The following is a 24557-nucleotide window of genomic DNA, read 5'->3' on the forward strand; positions in this document are numbered from 1 at the left end:
GTTTGAAAGGCATAAAGTTTGAGGGAGGGCATGCATGGGTCATGCATGTCCTTAAAGTTTGGATTTTTATGCACCATTAGAGTCCTAAGAAGCTTTCTGGAAATTTTGAGCTGACGGCATTGAGGAACAAGAGCTTAACGCATTAAGCTATTCAAGTGCAGTAGCTACGTCATGGCAAGTTGTGTGCCACGACGTGGCGAATGAGGACATTGCGACTGACTTGTCTGGACTCTGCCATGGCGCGGTAGAATGCTTGCCACATCGTGGTGGCTGATTTTAATCACGGATGTGTTGGATGCCACGACGTGGTTATGGATTGGTCACGTCGTGGAGGTTGGCTGAAGTTGACTTTGACCATTGACTTTTTTACATAGTTTGACTTTTAGTCAAGGGCTAGTTTTAGAATAAAGACTAAAGGTTTACCTTGTATGTTATCGTAGAAGGTGTGCAACACTGCTTTCTGACTGTGTGAGCTTGATAGTTGTTGACTACGTCTGTGAGGTGAGTCTTCTTACTATAATATGTAGGTTGCTAGATTGTCTTTGTAACTCTGGCATGAAAGATTATGGTTGGATCATAGCACATGTAGGAAATATTGTGGTTGGATCACATCACTTGTTTGTCTTTGTGACTTGCATGGAAGACCATGTTTGGATCATGGCAGGAAAGATTGCAGTTGGGCTGTAGCAACGGAAGTGACTGTAAGACTATGGTTGGATCATTGCATTCTCATGGGTTGAAATATACCCCTAGGGGTTGGACCCACTGATATGTATGGTGTGTGGTATCTTGGGGAACTCACTAAGCTTTGTGCTTACGGTTTTATGTTTAAATGTTTCAAGTATTTCTCGTTCTAAGGGGAAGGGTCTGGCATGATTGCATCGCATCCATTAGAGATTAGGCACTTATGATTTTGTTACTACCCTGACGTTATTTGGAAACACTTTTTGATACTCTAACTATCTTTTGAAAGTAATGAATGAATGTTTTGGTTGATTAACAAATTAAAAATTTTACCTATTATTTTTGGGACGTTATGATACGTATTTTAAGTACTAGTTTTAAAACCAACTAATCTAAACTAACTAATACGCGATAGGGAGTGTACCTAATCGATTAATAGGATAGTTCAGGTAAGTCGGATATCGAACATAGGGAATGGAAATAACAACTAAAATACCTACTAAAGTTATCTAAGTAAATTAAGCAAATAAAAGTGTTTTTTTTCTAGTTTTGCAAGTCTAGAAACTTAAAAGCAATTAACAAAGAAGTACTTTAAACTAAAGAAGAAACAAGAAAAGGATTGAGTTCAATATTAAATATTACTTTCGTTAGATCTGAAATCCCCCTTTTCCTATGGTTGATTTGTATTAGATTACTTATGTTGGTTACCAAATTATTATAAAACTAGTTATTATGATCAAATTCCTAGTTGTTACCAATTTATGACCTACTATATAATGATCAGATACGAGTAGACACGGAATTGATATAAAGATAAATTTGGCTATGCACGAGAAATCTAAGAGTTATTTTTCTATGATCAAGTCAAGCAACCAAGCACAAATTATGGATTAATTATGCTCTCTAACACAATTTAATTTACTAGCTTTAATTACCTAGCCTAAGATTTAGGTAATCGTAGCTTTAGAAATTTAATGATCATAAACTACTAGGTAAACAAATTCATGAAAATAGAATGATCATCTACTACACAAAACTTGTAACAATGCAATTTAATAATAGAACTTAAACATGTAAGGATTACAATTTATCAACACTAAAAGAACCAACAATTATTAGTCATAAGATTGAAATCAACACATATTTCAAAGAGTTTATCATCACCAACAAAAGTAGAAGGGTTTTAGCCCATAATCATAGCACAAAAACACATAAAATCAAAACAAATAAGGCTAGACATGATTAGAACTAGCAAACTGAAAGATTTAATGATGTTTTCTTCTAGATCTTCAACAATTAGGCTCCAAACGAATTCAGATCTTCCCAGGGTTTTCCGGTACGTCTCTTGTCTTCAAAATTCGAGAATAACTTGAAGCATAAGTTAGGGTTAAGAGCCAAAGCGATCTATATATAGTTGCCAAAATTCACCTCCCACATAGTGGCAAATAAGCCCCACGGTATGGCGATCACTTAAAACGCGTATTCTCCAAGGCATAAATCAAATCGCGAAAAACCAACTCACCACAGCGTGGCAAGAATGCCGCACGCCGTGGGCTTCAGAAGTCTTGATTTCTTTGACTTCGATTAACCTGGTCCAATATTCCTACTTCCAACTCCGCATTTGCTTCATTTTCATCCCGAGCATGTCTTTGCAGCTACAAAATATAATTTAAACATATTAAGTACTTTTTGTCCTAAAATAAGCACAATTGTAGCGAAAAATATTAAGATAGCGCGCAAAATATATGATTAAATATGCACATATCAAAATGCCCCACACTTGACTTTTGCTTTCCCCCAAGCAGAACTGATTTTTATTATCATACCATTACATCAAAACCCTAGCTACCAACATCGCACAAGACAATCAATTTTGAACTCATCCATTACATTAAGACCGCAATGCATGTATTTGTGTCTAATATTCTTAAGAACTTCGCAAATCCTAAACACTCATAATCCTCATAAACACTTCACACTCAATTTGAACAATGTTCATTTTTGGCATTCTTATCTCCTATACCTTTTTATTTACCCCTTTCGTCTCAAAATTTATTGTCGATTTCCAAGTGACTCAATTTTAAAAGAAAAATATTGTATAAAATAATTATCCTAAAAATATAACTACACTTTTTATTGTTGCAACTTTATATATTTTTGTGGAACCTTTTCTCCTTTTTTTTTTATTTTTTTATAAATTTTTTAATCTTTTCTCAATATTTCAACTTTCAATTATCACAAATAAGAAAATAAATAACTTTAACTTTAACTTAGTTGCAACTTTACTTATACTTAAGGACTTCATTGAAGTGCTCGGAATCCCTTAGACCACTAATAGAGCCCATGAATTTCGATGAAACCCGTGTAGCGGCATTCTTCCTGGTCCGATCCGCATTAATGTACTGCAGGTGGACATATATAAAATATCTGAGGGGTTTACTGGCCAAGTTCCAAAGGTCACAAATTGACTCAATTTCTGAACTGTTACTTTATTTTATATAATAACTAAACTCAACAATGCAGAAAAGTAAACAAATAAACTTGGAAAATTGACTCGCTTTGTTTTGACAGAAAGGACCTAGGAGATAAATCAATCACTGGTAGGTTTTTTATTAGGTTTAGGTTTTCCCAAAGTAAAACTTATTACATCCCCCAAACTGTGCAAGGTTGTGTTTTTGTCTCATGATTTCACTAGGATAGGGAAGCCACAAATACACTAGAACATATATTGGCTCAAGTAAACATCGAAGCTCGCATCGGATCGTCTCACAGCCTAGGTCCCAACACAACAATATAACAATTTTTTTAACTAGATTTCAAAATCAGACCATTATTTCAAGTCTCTAAATTATTTTAATCCTAGTCATTTTTTTCTTTTTCTTTTTCAAATCAGTATGCTTGCATTCCTATATTCGACCCCCTACCCCACACTTAACTCATGCAATGTCCCTATTTCATGAATAAAAAATTAAATCATATAAAAGTAAAGAGGGAGAAAATGGAACAAACTCCCCTGTGATAGAAGTGGCGAGGTCGAAATCGAATGTTGTGTGGTTGAAATCTCATGAAATAGTTGGAGAACAGGACTCTGGACTGCTACAGGGATCTTCAGGAATTGCATGATAGAATTGTCTGATGTATGATGTCTGATAACCTAGGAGAATTTCTTGTATTTTATATGAAATTGACATCATTATTGCAGTTTCTTAGTATGTACATCATAGTTGTATATAACTAAGATTTTATAGCATGAGAATGTTTGTTTGAGCCTTATTTCCTATTCCTTGTTTGGTTGTGGGCTTATGGTAGAATCAAGTATTCGATTGTATATGTAATCTAGCGTTATGTATGATTAGCATGCACGAGCGTCTGCAAGGTTGGTGGAAGTTTCATGAGGGAGCATGTGAGCAATCGGCCAGATGAGGAGTGATTAACCACTCTTGAGATAGAGTGAGTATAGAATGTATGCACATCCTACTTGTGGGTCTGTTTCGGGTAGTTTGTGATGATCTATTGAGACAAATACGGGTACGTGTGGAAGGTAGTATGGGCCCGTACTACTGAAAGCACAGGACCCATACGTGTAGCAAGGAAATCACAAACCATGAGGGTTTAGTCTCTCTGTGATAATGGTAATAGTATGATTATGGCATTTTTGATATATTTTTGGTTCATTTTCAATATAGTGATCACGAGAGGATCTGGTTTTGAGATGGTGGCCAAGATAGGCCAGGATTGACAGATGATGACATCCTTGAGTTGATCGTTACTGAGGTAGCTGCTGCTGCCCGGGGTGTCATCCCCGGGGTTTTTGGGTCTATCAAGACCGCTATGATTGAGTTGTTTGATGAGCGGTACGCCGTTGTGTCTGAGGTTGCAGCTGCAGCGACCGCAACTGTTGTTGTTGTATGTATTCAGGGAGAGAGATCATTCCAGTATCGGGACTTCAGCAACACGAAGCCCCTAGAGTTTGATGCGGTCAAGGACCCGATTGTAGCGATGAGGTTGTTGTCTGATATGGAGGGCTGCTTCTTCACATGTTCGTGCCAGGATGACCAGAAGGTCAAGGTCGGTTCCTACACTCCTGAGCAGAGGACTGTTATGACCTGGGAGCAGTTCTCGGAGATATTTCACATGAGGTATGTTCCCCTGCGAGGCGGTCCAGTCATGTTGAAGGCTCATATATGCATGTTGTTGTCTGTATGGTTGTGTGTGGTACTTTGGGGGAACTCACTAAGCTTTGGCTTACAGTTTAAGTTTTATGTTTCATGTACTTCAGATGATCGGGGGAAAGCAAAGACATGATCGTACACATCCTTTGGTGTTATGTTTTTGGAGATGTTATGATACATTGATTTTCGAACATTTGTACTTGATCTTGGGTTTTATGACTTGGGTTTGATTGAAAACAATGATTTCTCTTTAATTAAAAATGAAAAATTTTATCGTGATTTTTGAGATGTTACACAATATAAAAGATTTTAAATGGACTTTAAACCCATCACTACAGCCGCCTTGTGCACAAGATCTCTTTCTAACCCTTTGTTTAAATGATCGGCCAAATTTAACTGAGTTCTCACAAACTCAACATATATCAGACCAGTCATGATGATCTCATGAATCATGTTATGTCTAGCACCTAAATGTCTAGACTTCTCATTATACACTTGACTATAAGCCTTAGCCAAGGTTGTAGCACTATCACATCTTATAGAAATGGCAAATATCGGTTTGGGCCATAATGGAATTTCATAAATCAAATTCCTTAGCCACTCGACTTCTTTACCAGCAGCAGATAAAGCTACAAACTCAGATTCCATAGTTGAGTTGGTAATACATGGCTGTTTCTTGGATGCCCAAGAAATGGCTCCTCCTCCAAGAAGAAACACCCAACCACTTGTAAAGGAGTGATCCTCTAAGTTGTTAATCCAGCTGGCATCAGAATATCCTTCCAAAACAGAAGGATATCCCCTATAAGTTAAACCATAATTCATGGTCCCTTTCAAGTACTTAAATACTCTACTCACAGCTTGCCAATGATGTGAACTTGGATTACTAGTATATCTACTAAGCTTTCCCCCAACATATGCTATAGCAGGCCTAGTGCTAATCACGGCATACATCAGACAACCAATAGCCATTGAGTATTCAAGTTGAGACACTGGAGATCCTTTATTTGGTAGAAGCTTAAGACTAGGATCTATAGGAGTGATAACAGGAGAACAATTCTCAAAGTTAAACTTTTTCAAAATCTGATCAATGTAATGAGATTGAGAAATTGAAATCCCATTGTTTCCTTGTTTAATTCTTATACCAAGAATTACATTTGCCTCCCCCAAGTCTTTCAGTTCAAAAGTAGATGATAAGAATTTATTGGTTTTGTTAACTTCTTCCAAATCAGTACCAAAAATCAACATATCATCCACATATAAACAAATTATAACTCATTTACCATAAGTATCAAATTTGCTATACACACACTTTCCATCTTGGTTTAATTCAAAACCATTAGACAAGACAATATCATCAAACTTTTGATGCCATTGTTTTGGTGCTTGTTTCAAACCATATAATGATTTCTTCAACTTGCACACTTTGTGTTCATTTCTTGGCATCACAAACCCTTCAGGTTGTTTCATATAAATTTCCTCATCCAAGTCACCATTCAAGAATGCAATTTTCATATCCATTTGGTGAATCACAAGGATATGTATAGCTGCAAGAGCTAACATTAATCTGATAGTGGAAATTCTAGCAACGTGAGCATAAGTATCAAAGAAATCAATTCCTTCATTTTGCCTAAAGCCTTGGATAACCAATCTGGCTTTATACTTATCAATTGAGCCATCCACCTTCATCTTTCTTTTTAGGATCCTATTACATCCTAATGCCTTTCAACCAGGAGGTAAATCTGACAATACCCAAGTATTGTTATGCATGATAGAATCAATCTCATCTTGAATTGCTTCTTTCCAGAAATGAACATCCCTAGAAGCGATAGATTCACTGAAAGTCTTTGGATCCTCCTCAATATTAAAAAAAAGATTGATGTTGAGACAAAGTCCCATCCCTTGTTCCTTCAACTAAATATCGTTGAAAATCAGATCCAAAAGATTTAGCTTTTCTATTCTAGTACTCCTTCTAAGTTCTGGCACAAAACTTGTACCACTAGAAACATCTTCAGCTTGATTTGTACTCTTTCTAAAAGATTGCTGAATCATGTCCCTTGGTCTCTGAATAGATGTAAATCTTTCTTCATCAAAGATAGCATCTCTAGACTCTATAACAGTGTTCACAGACACATAGTCATTAGATTCTAAAACATACAATCTATATGCTTTGGAATGCTCAACATATCCAATGTAGATACAATATATACCTCTTTCACCCTATGTTTTCCTTTTGGGTTCAGTGAGGCTTACAACTGCTTTACAACCCCAAACTTTGAGGTAACTCAAATTTGGTACTTTTTTACACCAAATTTCATAAGGAGTATTCTTACTCCTTTTGTTTGGAGTTCTATTCAAAATATAACATGCTGTCAACATAACCTCACCCCAGAAACCTTCACTCAAACCTGAGTAGGAGAACATGGAGTTAACCATTTCTTTTAAAGTCCTATTTTTCCTGTCAACAACACCATTTTGTTGTTGTATATAAGGAGTTGTGGTTTGATGTATTATTTCAGTTGATTCAAAATAAACTGGATCATAATACTCGCCACCTCTATCAGTACGTGAAACTTTTATTGATTCATATTTATCAAGTTCAACCTCTTGTTTATAAATCTTAAATTTATCAAGAGCTTAATCTTTTAAATGTAGAAAATAGACGGAACAATATATATATGCATCATCAATAAAAGTAACAACATACTTTTTGTTTCCAAGAGAAGGTGTTGCACGGAAATCACATAAATCACTATGAATAAGTTCCAACGCCTTGCTTTCTCTAACAACATCCTTGAAATGTTGTCTTGTGATTTTAATTAACATGCATGTTTTACATTTTTCATTATTTATATCAAAAGCAGGAATTAAACTCATTTTTGACATATCTTTTAATCTCTTTTCATGAATGTGTCCTAGTCTAGCATGTCATAAATCATATTTATCAAAAGTATTGCTAGAAATAGAATAAGCCATGTAAATAGAATTATCATAACTAGGATAATTGATATTAAGCCTAATCATTCCATTACATATATATCTGAAACCCATAAAAGAACCATGTCTTGACAGTATATACTTGTCTGTAACATCCCAAAATTTAAGACCAAAAATTTCATTTTAATTAAGTTATTATATAAAACCAACAGTATAAAAACATTCATAATAATATCTCATGTCAAAACCAAAGTGTCAATAATCAAAACATATTATCATAAAACCATATCAGAGTGTAATCCCAAAGATCTCATGTGCGGAAAACATAGTGTGATGCGCTGCGATCGAGCCGGTTCCTTTCCTTTGAAAATGAGTACCTGAAACCAAAACTGTAAACCATAAGCACGGAGCTTAGTGAGTTCCCCCATCATACCACATACCATACAAATCACATACTGTCAGGCATACCGGGGTGCCCGACCTACCCCATGTCAGGCATATCTGGGTGCCCGACCTACCCTGCTGAGCATACCGGGGGTGCTCAACCTACCCTTATTAGGCATATCGGGGTGCCCAACGTACCCCTGTCAGGCATATCTGGTTGCCCAACCTACCCCTTCGGTCTTGTCGACCGGTAACTGGGGACTATTTCACCCCTACTACTACCACATAATATCATATCACATATCATAATCTGTCTGGCATAACTGGGTACTAAACTACCCTTTCGGCTCTATCGACCGGTAACCGGGGACTATTCCCCCCTACTACCACTATCACATAACATCATATCATGCTAGCACATAAAAACATATCAGGTAGTAGCAAACCTAGATAATTATCACAAAGACAATCATCTTTCAAGCAACTCCTACTAGTGGGCCGACATTGTGGTCGTAGACCCACTTCTATTGGAAGGTAGCTCACCTCACATTGCTGAAGTCCCGTAGACAAAACTCTAGCTGTTGGATGACAGGTTCTCGAACTGTCAATCATCAAAATAATACCCAATTAATAATTGGGTTCCAACACATAACCATAAGTACATACTTGGGGTAAATACTACTTTACCCCTAACTTAGCTTTATTCAAGCCCAAGGCCCAATCCAAAGGCCCAAAAGTCAACTATGGCTCAAACAATTTTCCAAATTAGGCCCAAACCTCTACATGGTCTTCCCCTAAGGCCCGACCATTTAGTCCAATCCAAACATTTGGCATTCAAATGGCGCAATATCTCATAATCATCAAGCCCAAATTATGGCCCATCTATGACTCAATTTTCTAAATTGGGCCCAACCCCTCATATGGGCCTTACCCTAAAGCTCATCCAATTATTCTAGTACATATGATTGTTCTTGAATGGCCCATTATTGGCCCAATCACCAAAGCCCAATAGAAAGGCCCAACTCAAAGCCCAAGTGATATTAGGGTTTCAGATAAAATGACAATTAGGGTTAAGTGTTTCTCACTTAAACCATTAAGGACTTTATCCATTAAGTCTGTCACTCTACTAGATAAGTCATATGGTGTGATTGGGCTTAGTACATAGTCCAATTCCATTGGCCCAAAATGCGTGTCCCGATAAGTCCAAGTCAATGATTCCAAAATTAGGGTTTTCTAAACCCTAATTAGGGTTTTCATCCCAATCATAGCCAAATAGGCCCAAAACTAAATTTTTAGATCAATTAGGGTTTCATTAGGCCCATTAGGGTTTCACTAGGCCCATTAGGGTTTCGCTAGTTAGGCACCACCCACTACCACCTCAGGTAGTGGTGGTCAACGGCGGCCACCACCTCATGGTGGTGGTTAGGATTTCTAGTCCATTTTTGTCCAAGCATCCAAAAATCAACTACACGCAAGCAAAAGCACACCGACAGCCAACACGACGGTTGGTGGCGGCAGGAGGCGGCAGCCACCACCTCACGGTGGTGGTTATGAGTTTCTTTTCATTATTCCACTTTCTAGTTACAATTTACAATGCTAAATCCCAAATAACACACACACACACACTAATACAAACACACACACAGCCACCCTAGTGGCAGCCACCACCTCACGGTGGTGGTGGTGGCTGTTCTCGATTTTCCGGCCAAATGAAATCACACACAACACACACTACAACCGGAAACACACACACACACACGTGATTATGTTTGTAAAATGTACCTAGCCACCCAACTGGTGGCGTTTGGCGATGGCAGCAGCAACTCAAGCGGCATAGCGGCGATTTGGGATGTAACAGGAGAACGGGTGTGACGGATGGCAACCGGAGCGCAAGAAGTAATTTCTTGGGATGGAAGTAGCGATGCGACAACGGAAAGAATTGGAGAGGGAAAATGGCGGTGCAAAACCCACCGAATAATGCAGCAGCAGCGGCGGCGGAGAGACGTACGCGATCCTCGCCGGCGATTGGAGCGGCGACGGTGTTGGAGGGTTGACAAGTCTCACCGATGGCAACGTCTTCGACTAGGGATGACATCCATTTTGGCAACCACGGCTGATCAGCAGAACGAACAAGGTGGCGACCGGTGACGAAGAAGGAGGGTGGCGGTCGGTGGGGGGGGGGGGGGGAGATGGCGGCTGCACTCTTTTAGGGTTAGGGTTAGACGGGTGGTAATGGTTATATACCCCCGTCCCATTTCAACTTTTGCCATAATGACGCTTATGGCCCCTCCCTTCAGAAATATTTTCGAAACTAACCCTAAATTTTACCCTTTCATCCCCCAGCATTAAAACCCATTACAATTCAGGTACAATATTTACCAAACAACCCTCCATTTTGAGAATCTTTGCAAAACTAATCCAGAATTTACCTTTTTAACCCCTAATTCTCAATTATGAAATATTCAGCCCTTCCTTTCTCTTTTCTTTCAAATTAAATCCATATTTACCCAAATAGCCCCTCCTCTACAAAAATATTTTCAATATAAGTCCACGAACTACCAAACAAGCCCGATTGATTATCCTTTAGCCATATGTTCAAGTATTCTTTCCACTACGAACCCCAAAAGCACTCTTTAGTCCTCCTAAAGAAATTATAATGCCAATTACACACTTTTTCACTAACCTCTTTATTTAATTATATTCATATATCGGAATAAAATAATACTTAAAACACATCTTCAGCTTTTAGATCTTGTCTTGGAAACGGGGTGTTACAACTCTCCCCCACTTAAATTAGATTTTGTCCTTGAAATCATTCCTTACCATTCCTTACACGCCAAACCACTCAAGTAACATGGCCACAATCCTAGGCACACCCTAGCCTTCCCACGGTAATCGTGTCCAACCTTCGTAAGGCCCTAAAATCCGCAGATGAACGAATTCCTTGCAACAAGATCATGTCTACTCCGTCTGAAATCTGTTGTCTCGAGGTGGTCTAACTCCCTGTTAGACCGCTCATACTGGATCATTATTGTTGAACCCAGTCCACTTATCTCTCAACTAACTACTCAACTTCTGATAACTCGAGGTTCCCACTATAAGACCGGATCACGGACCCAATTATCCCTGCAGATCACCTATTCTTGGCCAAACTCAGATAATTCCGCTGTGAGTGACTTAGCATCACCCAAGCAATCAGTTACTCCGTCCGTACTTGCAACCTAAACACAAATACTAATACCGCCCAAACGCTGAAACTGCTCGGATCGCTGAACTGTCTGAAACGGTATGTTGCCACATGGCTGCTTTCCAAAATCTACCGAGACCTCCCTGGTCTCAATTCGTTCGCTAATCATCTGAAATACCGGGTTCCGGTTCGGCTGCGGAGCCAAAGGACCCCTACAAAGTCGCCTTATACGACTTCCGAACGAAATCCTTTTCTGGAACTAGTTGCCACTAGTTATCATGCCACTGCGACTCTAACAACTTTCTGATCTAACCGATCGGGTCCATGCATCGAATCCTGTCGTCATCAAATCCAAGACTAAAAGTGATTGCTACCTGACCAATGGTAGACTTATCTCACACGTCCTTAAGCAGTCCATTGCTTCCCTGATCTCATAACTGTAGTGACGTTCCTACAGTCTTATCTCTGGCTCAACCAGGTCTAATCCCTCTTGGGAAATCCATAAACCAATCCGTGGATTTTACACGCCCTCACTGCTACACCCGAACTGGTGGGTACTACTGTTCCTTCCACGTTCTAACAACATGCTCGTGCCATCTACCAACCTAGTGAATGCTACGACTACACCTGCAGTCTCACGACACTCTATCACTATCTGTCAACCTCATGAATGCTACGGCTACACCCGCAGACTTACAACATTCTATCACTATCTGACCGCTAGTGAATGCTACGGCTACCCCCGCAGTCTTACAACACTTTCCATGCTAACTGACTGCTAGTGAATGCTACAGCTACCCCCGTAGTCTTACAGCACTTTCCATACTATTTAAATGTTAGTGAATGCTACGGCTACCCCCGTAGTCTTACAACACTTTCCACACTATCTAACTATTAGTGAATGCTACAGCTACCCCCGTAGCCTTACAACACTTTCCACACTATCTAACTGTTAGTGAATGCTACGGCTACCCCCGTAGTCTTACAACACTTTCCAAACCGGGTCGAACACGCACTCGACCTGTCTCTCAACTGAACTTGAGTCCTAACTGAAGCTCTAACCTGGTTCCCAAAACCTGCTATTTGATGCCAAGGAAAAGCGTGAACCAAATGTTGGAACGTTTTTTGAACTCCCAACTCACCCAATCCTCAACCTAGACGGCCACTCGACCGCCTTTCCCCCTGACGGGGATGCGAAACTCATCCTAGTTGCACACCTATTTCTGCTCCTGGATACCTGATTGATTCTCCCCTACTTAGATTCGACTAAGTCTTCACGGCACATGAAAATTGAAGGATTCCCAATCCTTCTCGCTTTCTAATATCCCACTGATGACAACCTGTGCTTACCAATGCTAGCGATTAATCACCGGTTAAACCTTGAGATCGCCCATCCTCGGAAATCTTGATGAGTACTCTTGAAATCTGGTCTAGTCTGACACCTCAATCCACCTCCCATGTTGACAGCTGGAGGCCTTAATCTTCACCCTAGCTGACGAATCCTCGTTCTCACTTCCAATCTTGCACCACCACTGAACTCAAACTAAACACAACCCATGCGAAAATACAATTCTCTTGAACATCCAATGACCAACCACTTATGTATCTAACGCTCGCAACTGACACCACTATCTTCCTGCTACCAGTCCTTTCCTAGCAACAATAGTGTCTTGAACTCCAAAGCTCCTCCATAGACAATTATCGACCATACCTGAACAATGATAGAACCATTGAACTCTGACTTCACTGGAGAACTATCGCTTTAATCCTGACCAAATATCCTCTAAATAATACTCCTGCACAGATGCCGACAAAGATCCGGAATGATAACGGTACACACGGAACCCACTCCACAAGATACATCCCTCTGTGGGTTCATCAAGGACTTTTCGGCATGCAGAATGGCATATAACAATCCTTTATAACCTAGACAATGGCACAGAACCGACCCGAGATCTAACTTGTCCAAACTCAATCAAAATTCCAAAGTGGTACAATTCCCAACATCCATCTAGTAGCAGTAGAAGATGACATACCCGCAACATCTGAAGGAATCCTAATCACCTTTTGCTGACATGACCAACCCCGCTACCTTGTAGCAGCCTAAACCCTTGGAGCGACAAACTCCCTTGTGCACTTTCCCATACGTGCTGCACTGACTCCGGCCCTGCTGGCCTTTTACCCGATGATCAGAAGTCATGGGTCTCTTCTCGGGACCCTCTACTATACGCACCTGGCACGACCCTCTCTTCCCAGGGTGCTCCAAATCGATCTCGCATCTACAAACTCTTTTGCTTTATTTTTTGCTTTAATGTGTGAGTGTGATAGTGTTTCCGCTGCGTTGTACCCTGCTTGATTCCTAACAGTTTTTTTCCGTTGTGTTCTTCAACGTGTTGTACCATAATATATTTTCTCTTACCAAATGTTTGACCTAAATTTTCTTAAATATGTCACTTAGTTGAAAATCGTCACAAGACAGTTGTAACGTTCAAAAACTGACATAAAACGGGCTTTTAATCACTGGATAATTAGTTTAACCGAAGGATGTTCACCAATAGTCAAACCTGACACTAAACAATTGTTTTTACCATTAGATATAACACCAAACAGATGGGTAAAAAACCGAGTTGCACTCGTTCCGATGCAAGTTAGTTGTGATGCATGGTTGCGACACAAGTTTGTTGCGATCGTTTCGATGCGTTGTGGTCCAACGAGTTTTGAACGATCGCAATTGAACAGTAGCCACCTTCGTTGCGAAAGTGCATCCGCATCACAATCAGGTCCGAGATCAATTTCGTTCCGAAATCAATTTTGGTCTGAGACCAATTTCACTCCGAGATCAATTCAATTCCGAAGTCATTTTCGGTCTGATGCCAATTACAATCTGAGATCAATTTCAGTTCCAATATCAGTTTCATTCCTAAATCATTTTGCTCTTACTTAAAATCTTGTATAAACTTAAACAAGTGTGTACTCCACACCTTCCTTATTTTATATTCATCAAGATTGATTTTGGTCAACAAGTCAATCATTTACACTTAAATACACTTAGTGAAACAATTCACCAATACGTCATAATTCATAAAATCTACCTAAACTAAGAAACGGTTTGGGTAAGCACAACATCGACTTAAAATGAAATATATATATATATATATATATATATATATATATATATATATATATATATATATAAATTCACACCATAATTTGTGAAATCTACGATATTCATGAAAAAACGTGTTAAATGATTCAAAGAATACTTCTAAATACTAGTTCTTCAAAATTACGTTATAAATAGAGTAAAAAAACAATTCGTAGTAGAAAAACTACTACATCTAGGGGTGAGCAAAAATCGCACCGCAACTAAAATTAACCGAAAAAAACACATAACCCGCAACCGATAAACCACAACCGCAATGAAAACCGATGGTTAGGTTTTCTGTTTTTCAAAAACCGCAAATTTGTAGTGCGCTGCTATTATTAGTTTTCAAAAACCGCACCGCATCGCATATATTATATACAATATTTTTTTATAATTATTAATATATAAATTATTAAAAAAATAAAAAAGAACTAAAAGTTAGTCTTTGAGCTGAGTGAGACTTTTCAATCGATATGTTTGCAACCGGCTGAGCAAAACTGCCTCCTGCCTTCTGTTCCAACTCCGACCTGTTCTAACTCCGATCGGCGGGGCGACGATGATGCTCAACAAAAAGAGTGATGGAATTGCTTTGCTACCATGTAACTAACATGTTATATCTTTGCTTATATATGTTTTAATGGTTTTCTCAAATTTTGAGTAAGTAATGATTTTGGTTGTTTACTTGTAGTATATAAAGCAGAAAGAGTTTCAATGACAAGTTTCATTGATGAAAGAACGATAAAATTGTAGAAGACGAAAGTGTTGGTTTTTTGTTATGTTTAACTTTAGAAAATGATGAAATTTGACAATTTTAAGATATTTATTGTTAATTACTAGTGATTTGACGTTTTTAATGTATTTGTTGTTTGTGATTTAAGTTAATTGTCTTATACCTTATGGTTTTTTTATTATTATTATAAGTAATTTGTTTGAACTCTTAAAACCGTTTGAACTTTTAACTGCGGTTAAAACCACACAAAATAATCGCAGTAAATCCATGCGGTTAATAACCGAACCACAAAAGAACAAAACCGCACCGCAAAAATAACCGCCTAACCGCACAATTTTGAAAATGGATTAACCGCATTTGCGGTTAATGGTGAGGTTTTAGCCGGTAACCGCACCGCGCTCACCCCTATAATATATGCACTTCACCAAAGAATTACATCTTTTTTCAAGTGAGTATATTAATAAAAACTTCAATGATTGTGGGAATACTTATCGTGATTGAAATTATTTCTATTGATTGAAATTGGGATAATTTAAGTATTCCATATTACTTGAGCCTTAGAGGAATATAGAAAATCGTAGAATGGTTAGGAAGATAACTCTTAACTCCAATCATCCAATTTGTCATATGCTTCTAAAAATGTGCATGCATCTGCATAACTTATCTGCTCAATTATTGGGGTTTATATACATTAAATGAGCATTACGCTTATTTCAAAAGATAGAAAACATGTACATTTCATATCTCAACGTGATATTAACGTGTTATACTAGATTTTATCAAGACAATTAATAATAATTAAAATTAATTTATAAAAGGAAATTTCCATCCACCAAAGGATACCGCACAATAAATATGCACTTCCCTAATGATAAATAATCTCGATATAACAAACAAGTGTGGATTTTATTTTATTTGATCTTAAATATAAGATACAATTACTACAAGGTTAATAAACTCATGGTAAGTTCCTATGTTGATATTATTATACTAAAAACAGAAATGTTTTATATATTTTTTTAATTCATTGTGTTCTCAAGGCTTTGATCCAATCTATTTCCAATCTGAAATCACCTGGGCCAGTTTGAGCACCAGGTACACCACCTTCAGCATTGACAGAGAATGACATTCCAACAACTCTTGATGGATTCATTTCTATATCCACCTCAATTACATTACCTCTCCATGTTGGAAGGTAATGCGCCAATGGAATCTGCAATTCCATTCCAAAGTTGTTCATCATTAACATCCCAAAATGTTTATCAAAATGTATCCGAAACTTGCCTTTGCAACAACCCAATTGTGTTTAGGCACAGACACAAAAGCTTGCCATGAATTATCTTCCATTTGTCCAGGCGAATTCACCCAATTTTCGGTATAAATCTGAAACAAGTTTATAAAAAGATTTATAAAAAAAAATCGAAATGTGTTTTACATATATTTTATATATGACAACTTACAGTGGATATATAACTCCTCCCATCTCCTCTAATTTTTAGTGCTATGGTATCATAAGGGTCTAAATCGATAAACCCATCAAACTATAGGGGTGAGAATTAGAAAGAAAAATTGTTAGAAAGATCAGGGGGTAAACGTGTAAATAACAAAAGTAAAAGGGTTGATGTTGACCTTTTTAGACCTCATTCCACAGAATCCACTCCGGCTAATATTCCATTTTGTACTATCGGTAACATCCAGAGAAAGATTCCCAGAAAATACTCCTATAATCATTTAAACATTTCAAGAATAATTTAAAAAAAAAAAGAAAAAAAGATATATATATATATATATATATATATATATATATATATATATATATATATATTTATAAAATATATGTGAATTTTACTAACCAGTGCCACCACTCTGTTCATTTCCAGGATCAGTGATCTCCAATGCTGCTGCTGATAAACCTGTAAAATAATAAATAGTGTAAAAGAATCTTTTTTTTTAATCATGATGTAATTAAAATAATACATTTATATAAAAGAAAAAATACGAACCTCCATATTCAGAATCTGAATATAAATGCCATTTTTTAAGCTCTTCTTTGGAATTAAAGTTGTATATAAATCTCTCACTAGGAGGAAACATGTCATCAACATTCCACGAAAGAGCTTCAAAACAAGAAACAAATAAAAAAAATAAGATTACTTCGAGTATTATTAAAATTAAGAAGAAATAGCAACGTACTTTCATTTATTTTTGTACTATAGAATTCCACTTTCATTTCTTTCAAAGTAGAATGTTGTAATAGGAAGAAATGAAAGTAGGAGGCTATAAATATAATAAACAAAATCAATGGAAGTATATATTGCTATTATTTAATATCAATATTTATTATTGTTAGTAGCAAACAAAGAGTGTGCATACCTCTTTTAGTGGCAGTTAAAGAAGCTTGCCATATTGCTCGAACTTTGGACATATTTTCAGCTCCTTAAAAACCCTAAGAATTTAAACAATTACAACAAATTTAAAGATGTTCATCATTGCATTGTAACATTTTATATTTTGGAATTTATTGTAGAACAGATTATTTGGGTTATAAACAAAATTGGGAAGTATTTGTGAAGGTTATGAATCATGGAAGTGAAAATAATTTCACAATGTATTAGCAAACTTTTGGGCATATTTGGTTTGAAAAAATGTTTTGAAAGGAATTGAAATTTGTTATGTGTTTTTGGTTGACATGCAATTGGATTGAATTCTTTGTTGTTTTCTGTTTGGTTTGCAAAATTTTCAAAGGCATTGGAATGGAAATTATGTAAATGACCAACCTAACCTTTGTCGATGAGAGGTTCTGCAATCTGGTCTTAGAAAATAATGAGCAAGTCACTTTCAATGGTAAAAATCAAGTTTAAAATGTAAAAATTATGAAATACCAAAAAACTCAATATGTTAAGAAGCATTAGCATTGAATACCAAAAACTCAATTGTTGCCCCCGCCCGGGTCCCGCCTCCGTTCCCGGGTTTATAGGCTTATAATTGGATTTTTTGCTTAAAAAAACTGCTATGTTTTAGGCTAAAAAGTTACAAGTTCAACATCAGATTCGGATAAACTCAGCATTACCAAATCAGTTACCCAAACATTCATATGATACAGACAATCCCATGGACTATTTGACAGAAATCATAAAGGAACACAATTCCAAATGCTTTGAGTAAAAACGAAGGCTCAGATGTGATCTTTCTCTTGAGATTCATCAATCACTCAACTTTTCATCGACATCCCATCAAGCATTACCAAATCAGTTACCCAAACATTCATATGATAAACCCAAGAAATCGGTAATTGAAATCCCATGGACTATTTGACAGAAATCGGTATTTGACAGACTGGAAGAGGAGAAATCAGAAAGAAGGGCGAAGGCTGACCTACTCGCTGTCGACTTTGAAGCTGAGGCAGTGAGGCCTGAGGCGTGTGGCCTGAAAATCCGATTACCGGCTGAAGACGACGGACCGAGAGGGATCGAGATGTTGCTTGCAGACCAACTCACGTCAGCTTAATCTGCGTCTGTGATGCGGGCGTAGTGAACGACAAGTCAAAGAACCCTAAAACCATATAATTTATTAGTATCTTTATATATTTTTAAATTAAATATATTTTTTATATAAATATACAACGGGCCGCGGGAGTACCGGAGGGAAATACTCATCCCCGACCCATCCCACCCCGCCGCCGCCTCCGAATTTTTAAAAAAATTAGTCCACTACGAAATTGGGGTTCTACGGAAAATTTTGACATCCTTAAAATTATCCTTTAACTTTTCGAGTAACGAATTTCAGATAAAATTTCAAAACTCAATTTCAAAGAAAATCAAGAGTCTAGACAAAGTGTGGGTCTACTTTTAGTATTAGTTAACCTATAAATTTAGAAATGAAGGTTAGAATGTTTCAACCATTAAAAGCCAAGATGTATTTCCTTCCCTTAACTATCAAGTAAGAAATGAACCCTTTTACATTTGTAGAAACAAATTAGCAAGTAAAAAATGAAAATGCAATTCAACTAGCACATCATCAGTTTCATTTCCAAAAACTTCCTAAATCCCAAATAATAACTTGATCAACTGGAAATTGGAGGAAATCAAATAAAAAAACTAAAAATCACAAGGAAACGAAGTCAAGAAACTTACAGGATACAACACAGAAGAGCAACGGTAGTGTCGATTTCTCAATCAGAACTTCTGAATTACAAAATAATGAAAGGCAATTAGACGATGTCGATTACAAAACTGATATCGAGATTCAGGAATGCGTCGTTTTATATAAACCGTCTTCTCGATTTTGTTCTGGGAAAACAAAAAAAAATTGAGCCCTTAAAACTTTTGGGCCCTATGAAGAACAATCGGCCCAAATCTAGGAAGTGCATAAAAAGGTTTGTGATCAAATATTATGACATAACAAACAACAGTAAGTAACGATGGTATTTCTTTGTAGTTTGCTTATAGTTATAATTGTGTATAAGATTGGAGGGTTACAACTGTAACTATACTCTAGATCATCATGTCCAAAAGGGATGAGTCCATGTTGATTTACATAACTATGTTTGTTGTTAACAAATGTTATTTCATGTATTTGCATGCTACATGGTTGTATAAATAAGGACATGTATGAAAGGGAATTGTTGCTAGATGTAAATGACTACTTGGAAAGTATTAACCTAAATGTTGATACAAATGAATAATGAGTATTAACTCTTCTTATCACAACATCATTTAGTATTATTTTTCCTGAAATGTATAATATAAACACTATAAAAACATAAATTCTTGTATACGAATAAAAAAATTGTTGTATACGAATCACTTCCTTTAAAATGGTTACAAAATATAAGCTGCTCAAACAAAATCAAAATGTGAGAAACTAGCAAAACCATAAAATGTGCAAATTAAATTAGATGCGTACTTACTAGCTGAGAAGACCCCATTAATCAAAGGGTTCATCTTTCAATTAGGAGAACCAAACCTAAATAAATGTGAACTCCACTTGAATAAACCAAGGCAACGTTTCGTTTGTAATCAACCAAGGCGGCAGTTGTTTCTGTTCGTCGGAGAATCCTAACGTCATTTTCAGATTCAGATCGGAGGTTACAAATGTTGGATTCAGAGAGGAGGAGTGGTACTTGGTGTGGATGATGATGATAGAAGTGGCACTTAAAAATATGTAAAAAATTAATTTAAAATGTCAAATTACTAAAGGCACATGCTCTTCTGGTATCTAGTCATATAATAATATTTTAGTGACCTATAATACGAAAATAAAAAACTTTAGTGACTAAATAGATCAAATAACTAAACTTCGTTGTAGCACAACGAAGCACAATAGCAATTTTCTTTTATTGTACCAAACACTATCTAATTTGTTTAACTTCCACTTCACGTCCGTTAGCAAAAAAAAAATACTAACTTCCACTTTATATAATGTCATATATGTTATGAATTAAGCGTAATTAATGTAACTATAAATCAAACCAAACTAGTAAACTTTGATAAGAACTTTAATTGAGAAGAAAGAATATTTAGAGAGAATATGAAAGTTATATCTCTTATAACTTTTTGGTGTATCACATTCTTTACAATGGAGGGGTATTTATACTACAAATTTTACTAACATATAATTGTAACTAGTTAGAAATGTTGACAAATGTATCATGCACCAATTATTATGTCATCCACCAATTATTTACAACACTCCCCCTTGGATGACATCATTTTAGCGTTCAACTTTGACGTACTGCCTCATTAAAAACCTTGCTAAAGAAAACCCAGTGGGAAAAAAACTTTAGCGAAGGGAAAAAGAGTGCAGTGTATAGTTGACTCCCCCTTATTTAGACACCCGTCACATTATATTCTATGCACATGTCGCATGATGTCATGGACATGTTTCCTAAAGATTGCAGTAGGAAGTGCCTTCGTAAAAAGGTCTGCTGCATTGGTACTGGATTGAACATATTTGATTTCAACTTGATGGTTCTTTATAAGCTCTTGAGTGTACTCAAAAAACTTTGGAGGTATATGTTTTGTCCTGTCGCTCTTGATATATCCCTCTTTCATTTGAGTGACACATGCTGAGTTATCTTCATAAATTAAAGTTGGACATATATCCTTTTCAAGTCCACATGAAGTTAAAACTAGTTGTGTCATCGATCTTAACCATGTACATTCTCTACTAGCTTCATTTAGTGCAATTACTTCAGCATGATTTGAGGATGTGGCAATAAATGTTTGCTTTTGAGAACGCCAGGAAATTACAGTACCTCCATTCATGAATACATATCCAGTTTGAGATCTAGCTTTATGAGGATCAGACAAATAACCTGCATCTACATAACCAATCAAGCCTTGTTTTGAATTGTTAGGGTAAAATAACCCTAAATCACTAGTTCCTCGAAGGTATCGAAAAATATGTTTGATTCCATTCCAATGTCTTTTTGTTGGGGCTGAACTAAATCTTGCTAGCAAGTTTACAACGAAAGAAATGTCAGGTCTAGTACAATTGGTAAGATACATAAGAGCTCCAATTGCATTTAGATATGGTACTTCTGAACCAAGGACTTCTTCATTTTCTTCGCATGGACGAAATGGATCCTTGTCAATATTTAATGATCTAACAACCATTGGAGTGCTTAAAGGATTTGCATTTTCCATATTGAAACGTTTCAAGACTCTTTCTGTGTAATTTGATTGATGCACAAGTATTCTGTTAGGCATATGCTCAATCTGTAAACCAAGACAATATTTGGTTTTTCCAAGATCTTTCATTTCAAATTCTTTCTTTAAAAGTTCAATCACTTCAAGGATTTCTTTATTCGTTCCAATGATGTTCAGATCATCAACATAGACTGCTATGATCACATATCCAGATGTTGTTTTCTTAATAAATACACATGGACAAATAGTGTTATTTTTATAACCTTTACTTGTCAAATAATCGCTTAAACGATTGTACCACATTCGCCCAGATTGCTTTAAACCATACAAAGATCTTTGTAATTTTATAGAATACATTTCTTTGGGTTTTGCACTTAACGCTTCAGGCATTTTAAATCCTTCAGGGATTTTCATATAGATATCACTATCAAGTGATCCATACAAGTAAGCTGTAACAACATCCATAAGACGCATCTCTAAATTTTTAGATACTGCCAAGCTGATTAAATATCTGAAAGTGGTTGCATCCATTATCGGTGAATAAGTTTCTTCATAATCAATTCCAGGTCTTTGAGAGAAACCTTGAGCAACAAGCCTGACCTTGTATCTTACAATTTCGTCTTTCTCATTTCTTTTTCGTACGAAGATCCATCTATATCCTAATGGTTTCACAACTTCAGGTGTGAGGATAATGTTCCCAAAAACCTTTCTCTTGTTAAGAGAATTTAATTCAACTTGCATAGCTTCCTTCCATTTAGCCCAATCATTTCTTCTTTGACATTCAATGACAGATTGTGGTTCGGGATCATCATTCATAATATCACATGAAACTGAATAAGAAAATATTGCACCTATATTGTCAATTTCATTTTGGTCACATATTCTATTTGTCTGACCATAATTTAATGCATCATCCTCCTTTCCTGGGGGAATTTGAATAATTCGTGTTTCTCCATGAACACTTTCATCGTGATCTAGTGCATTTTCTGCTCCTCTTCTTTTTCGTGGGTTCTTATCCTTAGAACCAAATGGCCTTCCACGCTTCAGGCGTGTTTTAGACTCTTGTGTGACTTTATCATCAGATTGTCCATGTGGAATGTCAATTCGAGCTGGAACATTGACAGCTGGTATATATGATTTAGTCACCCTTTTTGTGTCAGTAAATGCATCAGGTAATTGATTTGCCATTTCTTGGAAATGCATTATCTTTTGAACTTCCATGTCACATTGCTTTGTGCGAGGGTCAAGATATGATATAGTAGGCTCATGCCATGACACATCCTTTTCCATAATCTTCTTTTCTCCACCTAATGATGGGAAATTTGCCTCATCAAATTGACAATCTGCTAGGCGTGCTGTGAAAACATCACCTGTTAATGGTTCAAGATATCTTATAATAGAGACTGACTCATAACCAACATATATTCCCAACCTTCTTTGAGGACCCATTTTCGTCCGTTGAGGTGGTGCAATAGGGACATATACTGCACACCCAAAAATTCTCAAATGGGATATATTTGGCTCTTGACCGAAAGCAAGTTGTAGTGGAGAATATACATGATATGAACTTGGTCTCATGCGTATCAATGATCCAGCATGTAAGATTGCATGGCCCCAAACAGAAACAGAAAGTTTGGTCCTCATTATCAATGGTCTAGCTATTAGCTGGAGACGTTTAATCAGTGATTCAGCTAAACCATTTTGTGTGTGTACATGAGCAACTGGATGCTCAACAACAATTCCTACAGACATACAATAGTCATTAAATGCTTGTGAAGTAAATTCACCATCATTATCAAGTCTCAATCTTTTGATAGTATAATCAGGGAAATGTGCCCTTAATTTAATAATTTGGGCAAGAAAGTTTGCAAATGCCATATTACGAGTTGATAATAGGCAAACATGAGACCATTTGTTAGATGCATCTATTAAGACCATAAAGTATCTAAATGGTCCAGATGGTGGGTGAATCGGTCTACATATATCACCTTGAATTCTTTCTAGAAATCTAGGTGACTCCCTTTCAACTTTCATTGAAGAGTGTTTTATAATTAACTTTCCAAGGGAACAAGATGTACATGGTTTTATGCTATTGGATTGAGGGAACTTTTGGTCCTTCAATGGATGCCCATGTGTATTCTCAATTATCCTTCGCATCATTGTTAATCCTGGGTAGCCCAACCTATCATGCCATAAACTGAATGTCCCAGGATCACAATGTTTTCCTTCGACTACCATATTTGATTCAATCATATGTATATATGTATAATGCAGACCAGAATCAAGTGTTGGTAGTTTTTCAAGCACATGGTTTGTGTCTATAATATACATATATTTCTTATTTTCAATGGTCACAGTTTTTGTGTCATATCCTTTGAAATATATGTCATTGAAACTTAATAAGTTTCTATTAGACTTTGGAGAAAATAAGGCATTTTCTATACAAAAGCTTGTACCATTTGGTAATATAAAATGGGCTTTCCCGGTTCCCTCTATCAAGTCTGCAGGACCTGATATTGTATGTATGACTGTTTTTGTTGGTACTAATTCTGAAAAATATTTCTTTGATTTCAGAATAGTATGTGTACTACCACTATCTGCTATACAAAGATCTCCAATCTTTTCTTGGTGTTGTGCTCCAGTTGGACTCATATTAAACTTCACATATAAA

At 36.7% G+C, this 24557-nt stretch overlaps 1 protein-coding gene and 1 pseudogene across 1 annotated transcript; both read right to left on the minus strand.

Annotated features, from left to right (window-relative positions):
- Positions 1 to 1774: 1774 nt before the first annotated feature.
- On the minus strand, positions 1775 to 5825 carry LOC145130047 (secreted RxLR effector protein 161 pseudogene; annotated as a pseudogene).
- A 10298-nt stretch (positions 5826 to 16123) lies between these two features.
- Positions 16124 to 18784, minus strand: LOC145128668 (NADH:ubiquinone oxidoreductase intermediate-associated protein 30). Its single transcript, XM_079063486.1, has 8 exons — positions 18612 to 18784; positions 17610 to 17682; positions 17240 to 17353; positions 17090 to 17149; positions 16866 to 16957; positions 16697 to 16777; positions 16521 to 16619; positions 16124 to 16449 (listed from the first exon to the last, which is right to left on the minus strand). Exons 2-8 carry the CDS (start codon positions 17659 to 17661, stop codon positions 16261 to 16263), a joined length of 687 nt encoding a protein of 228 aa, XP_078919612.1. The 5' UTR covers positions 17662 to 17682; positions 18612 to 18784; the 3' UTR covers positions 16124 to 16260.
- Between the last annotated feature and the right edge of the window lie 5773 nt (positions 18785 to 24557).

The sequence above is a fragment of the Lactuca virosa genome, chromosome 8, assembly GCF_052849685.1.
Source record: "Lactuca virosa cultivar CGN04683 chromosome 8, Lactuca_virosa_CGN04683_v6, whole genome shotgun sequence".
In the NCBI taxonomy this organism is placed as follows: Eukaryota; Viridiplantae; Streptophyta; class Magnoliopsida; order Asterales; family Asteraceae; genus Lactuca; species Lactuca virosa.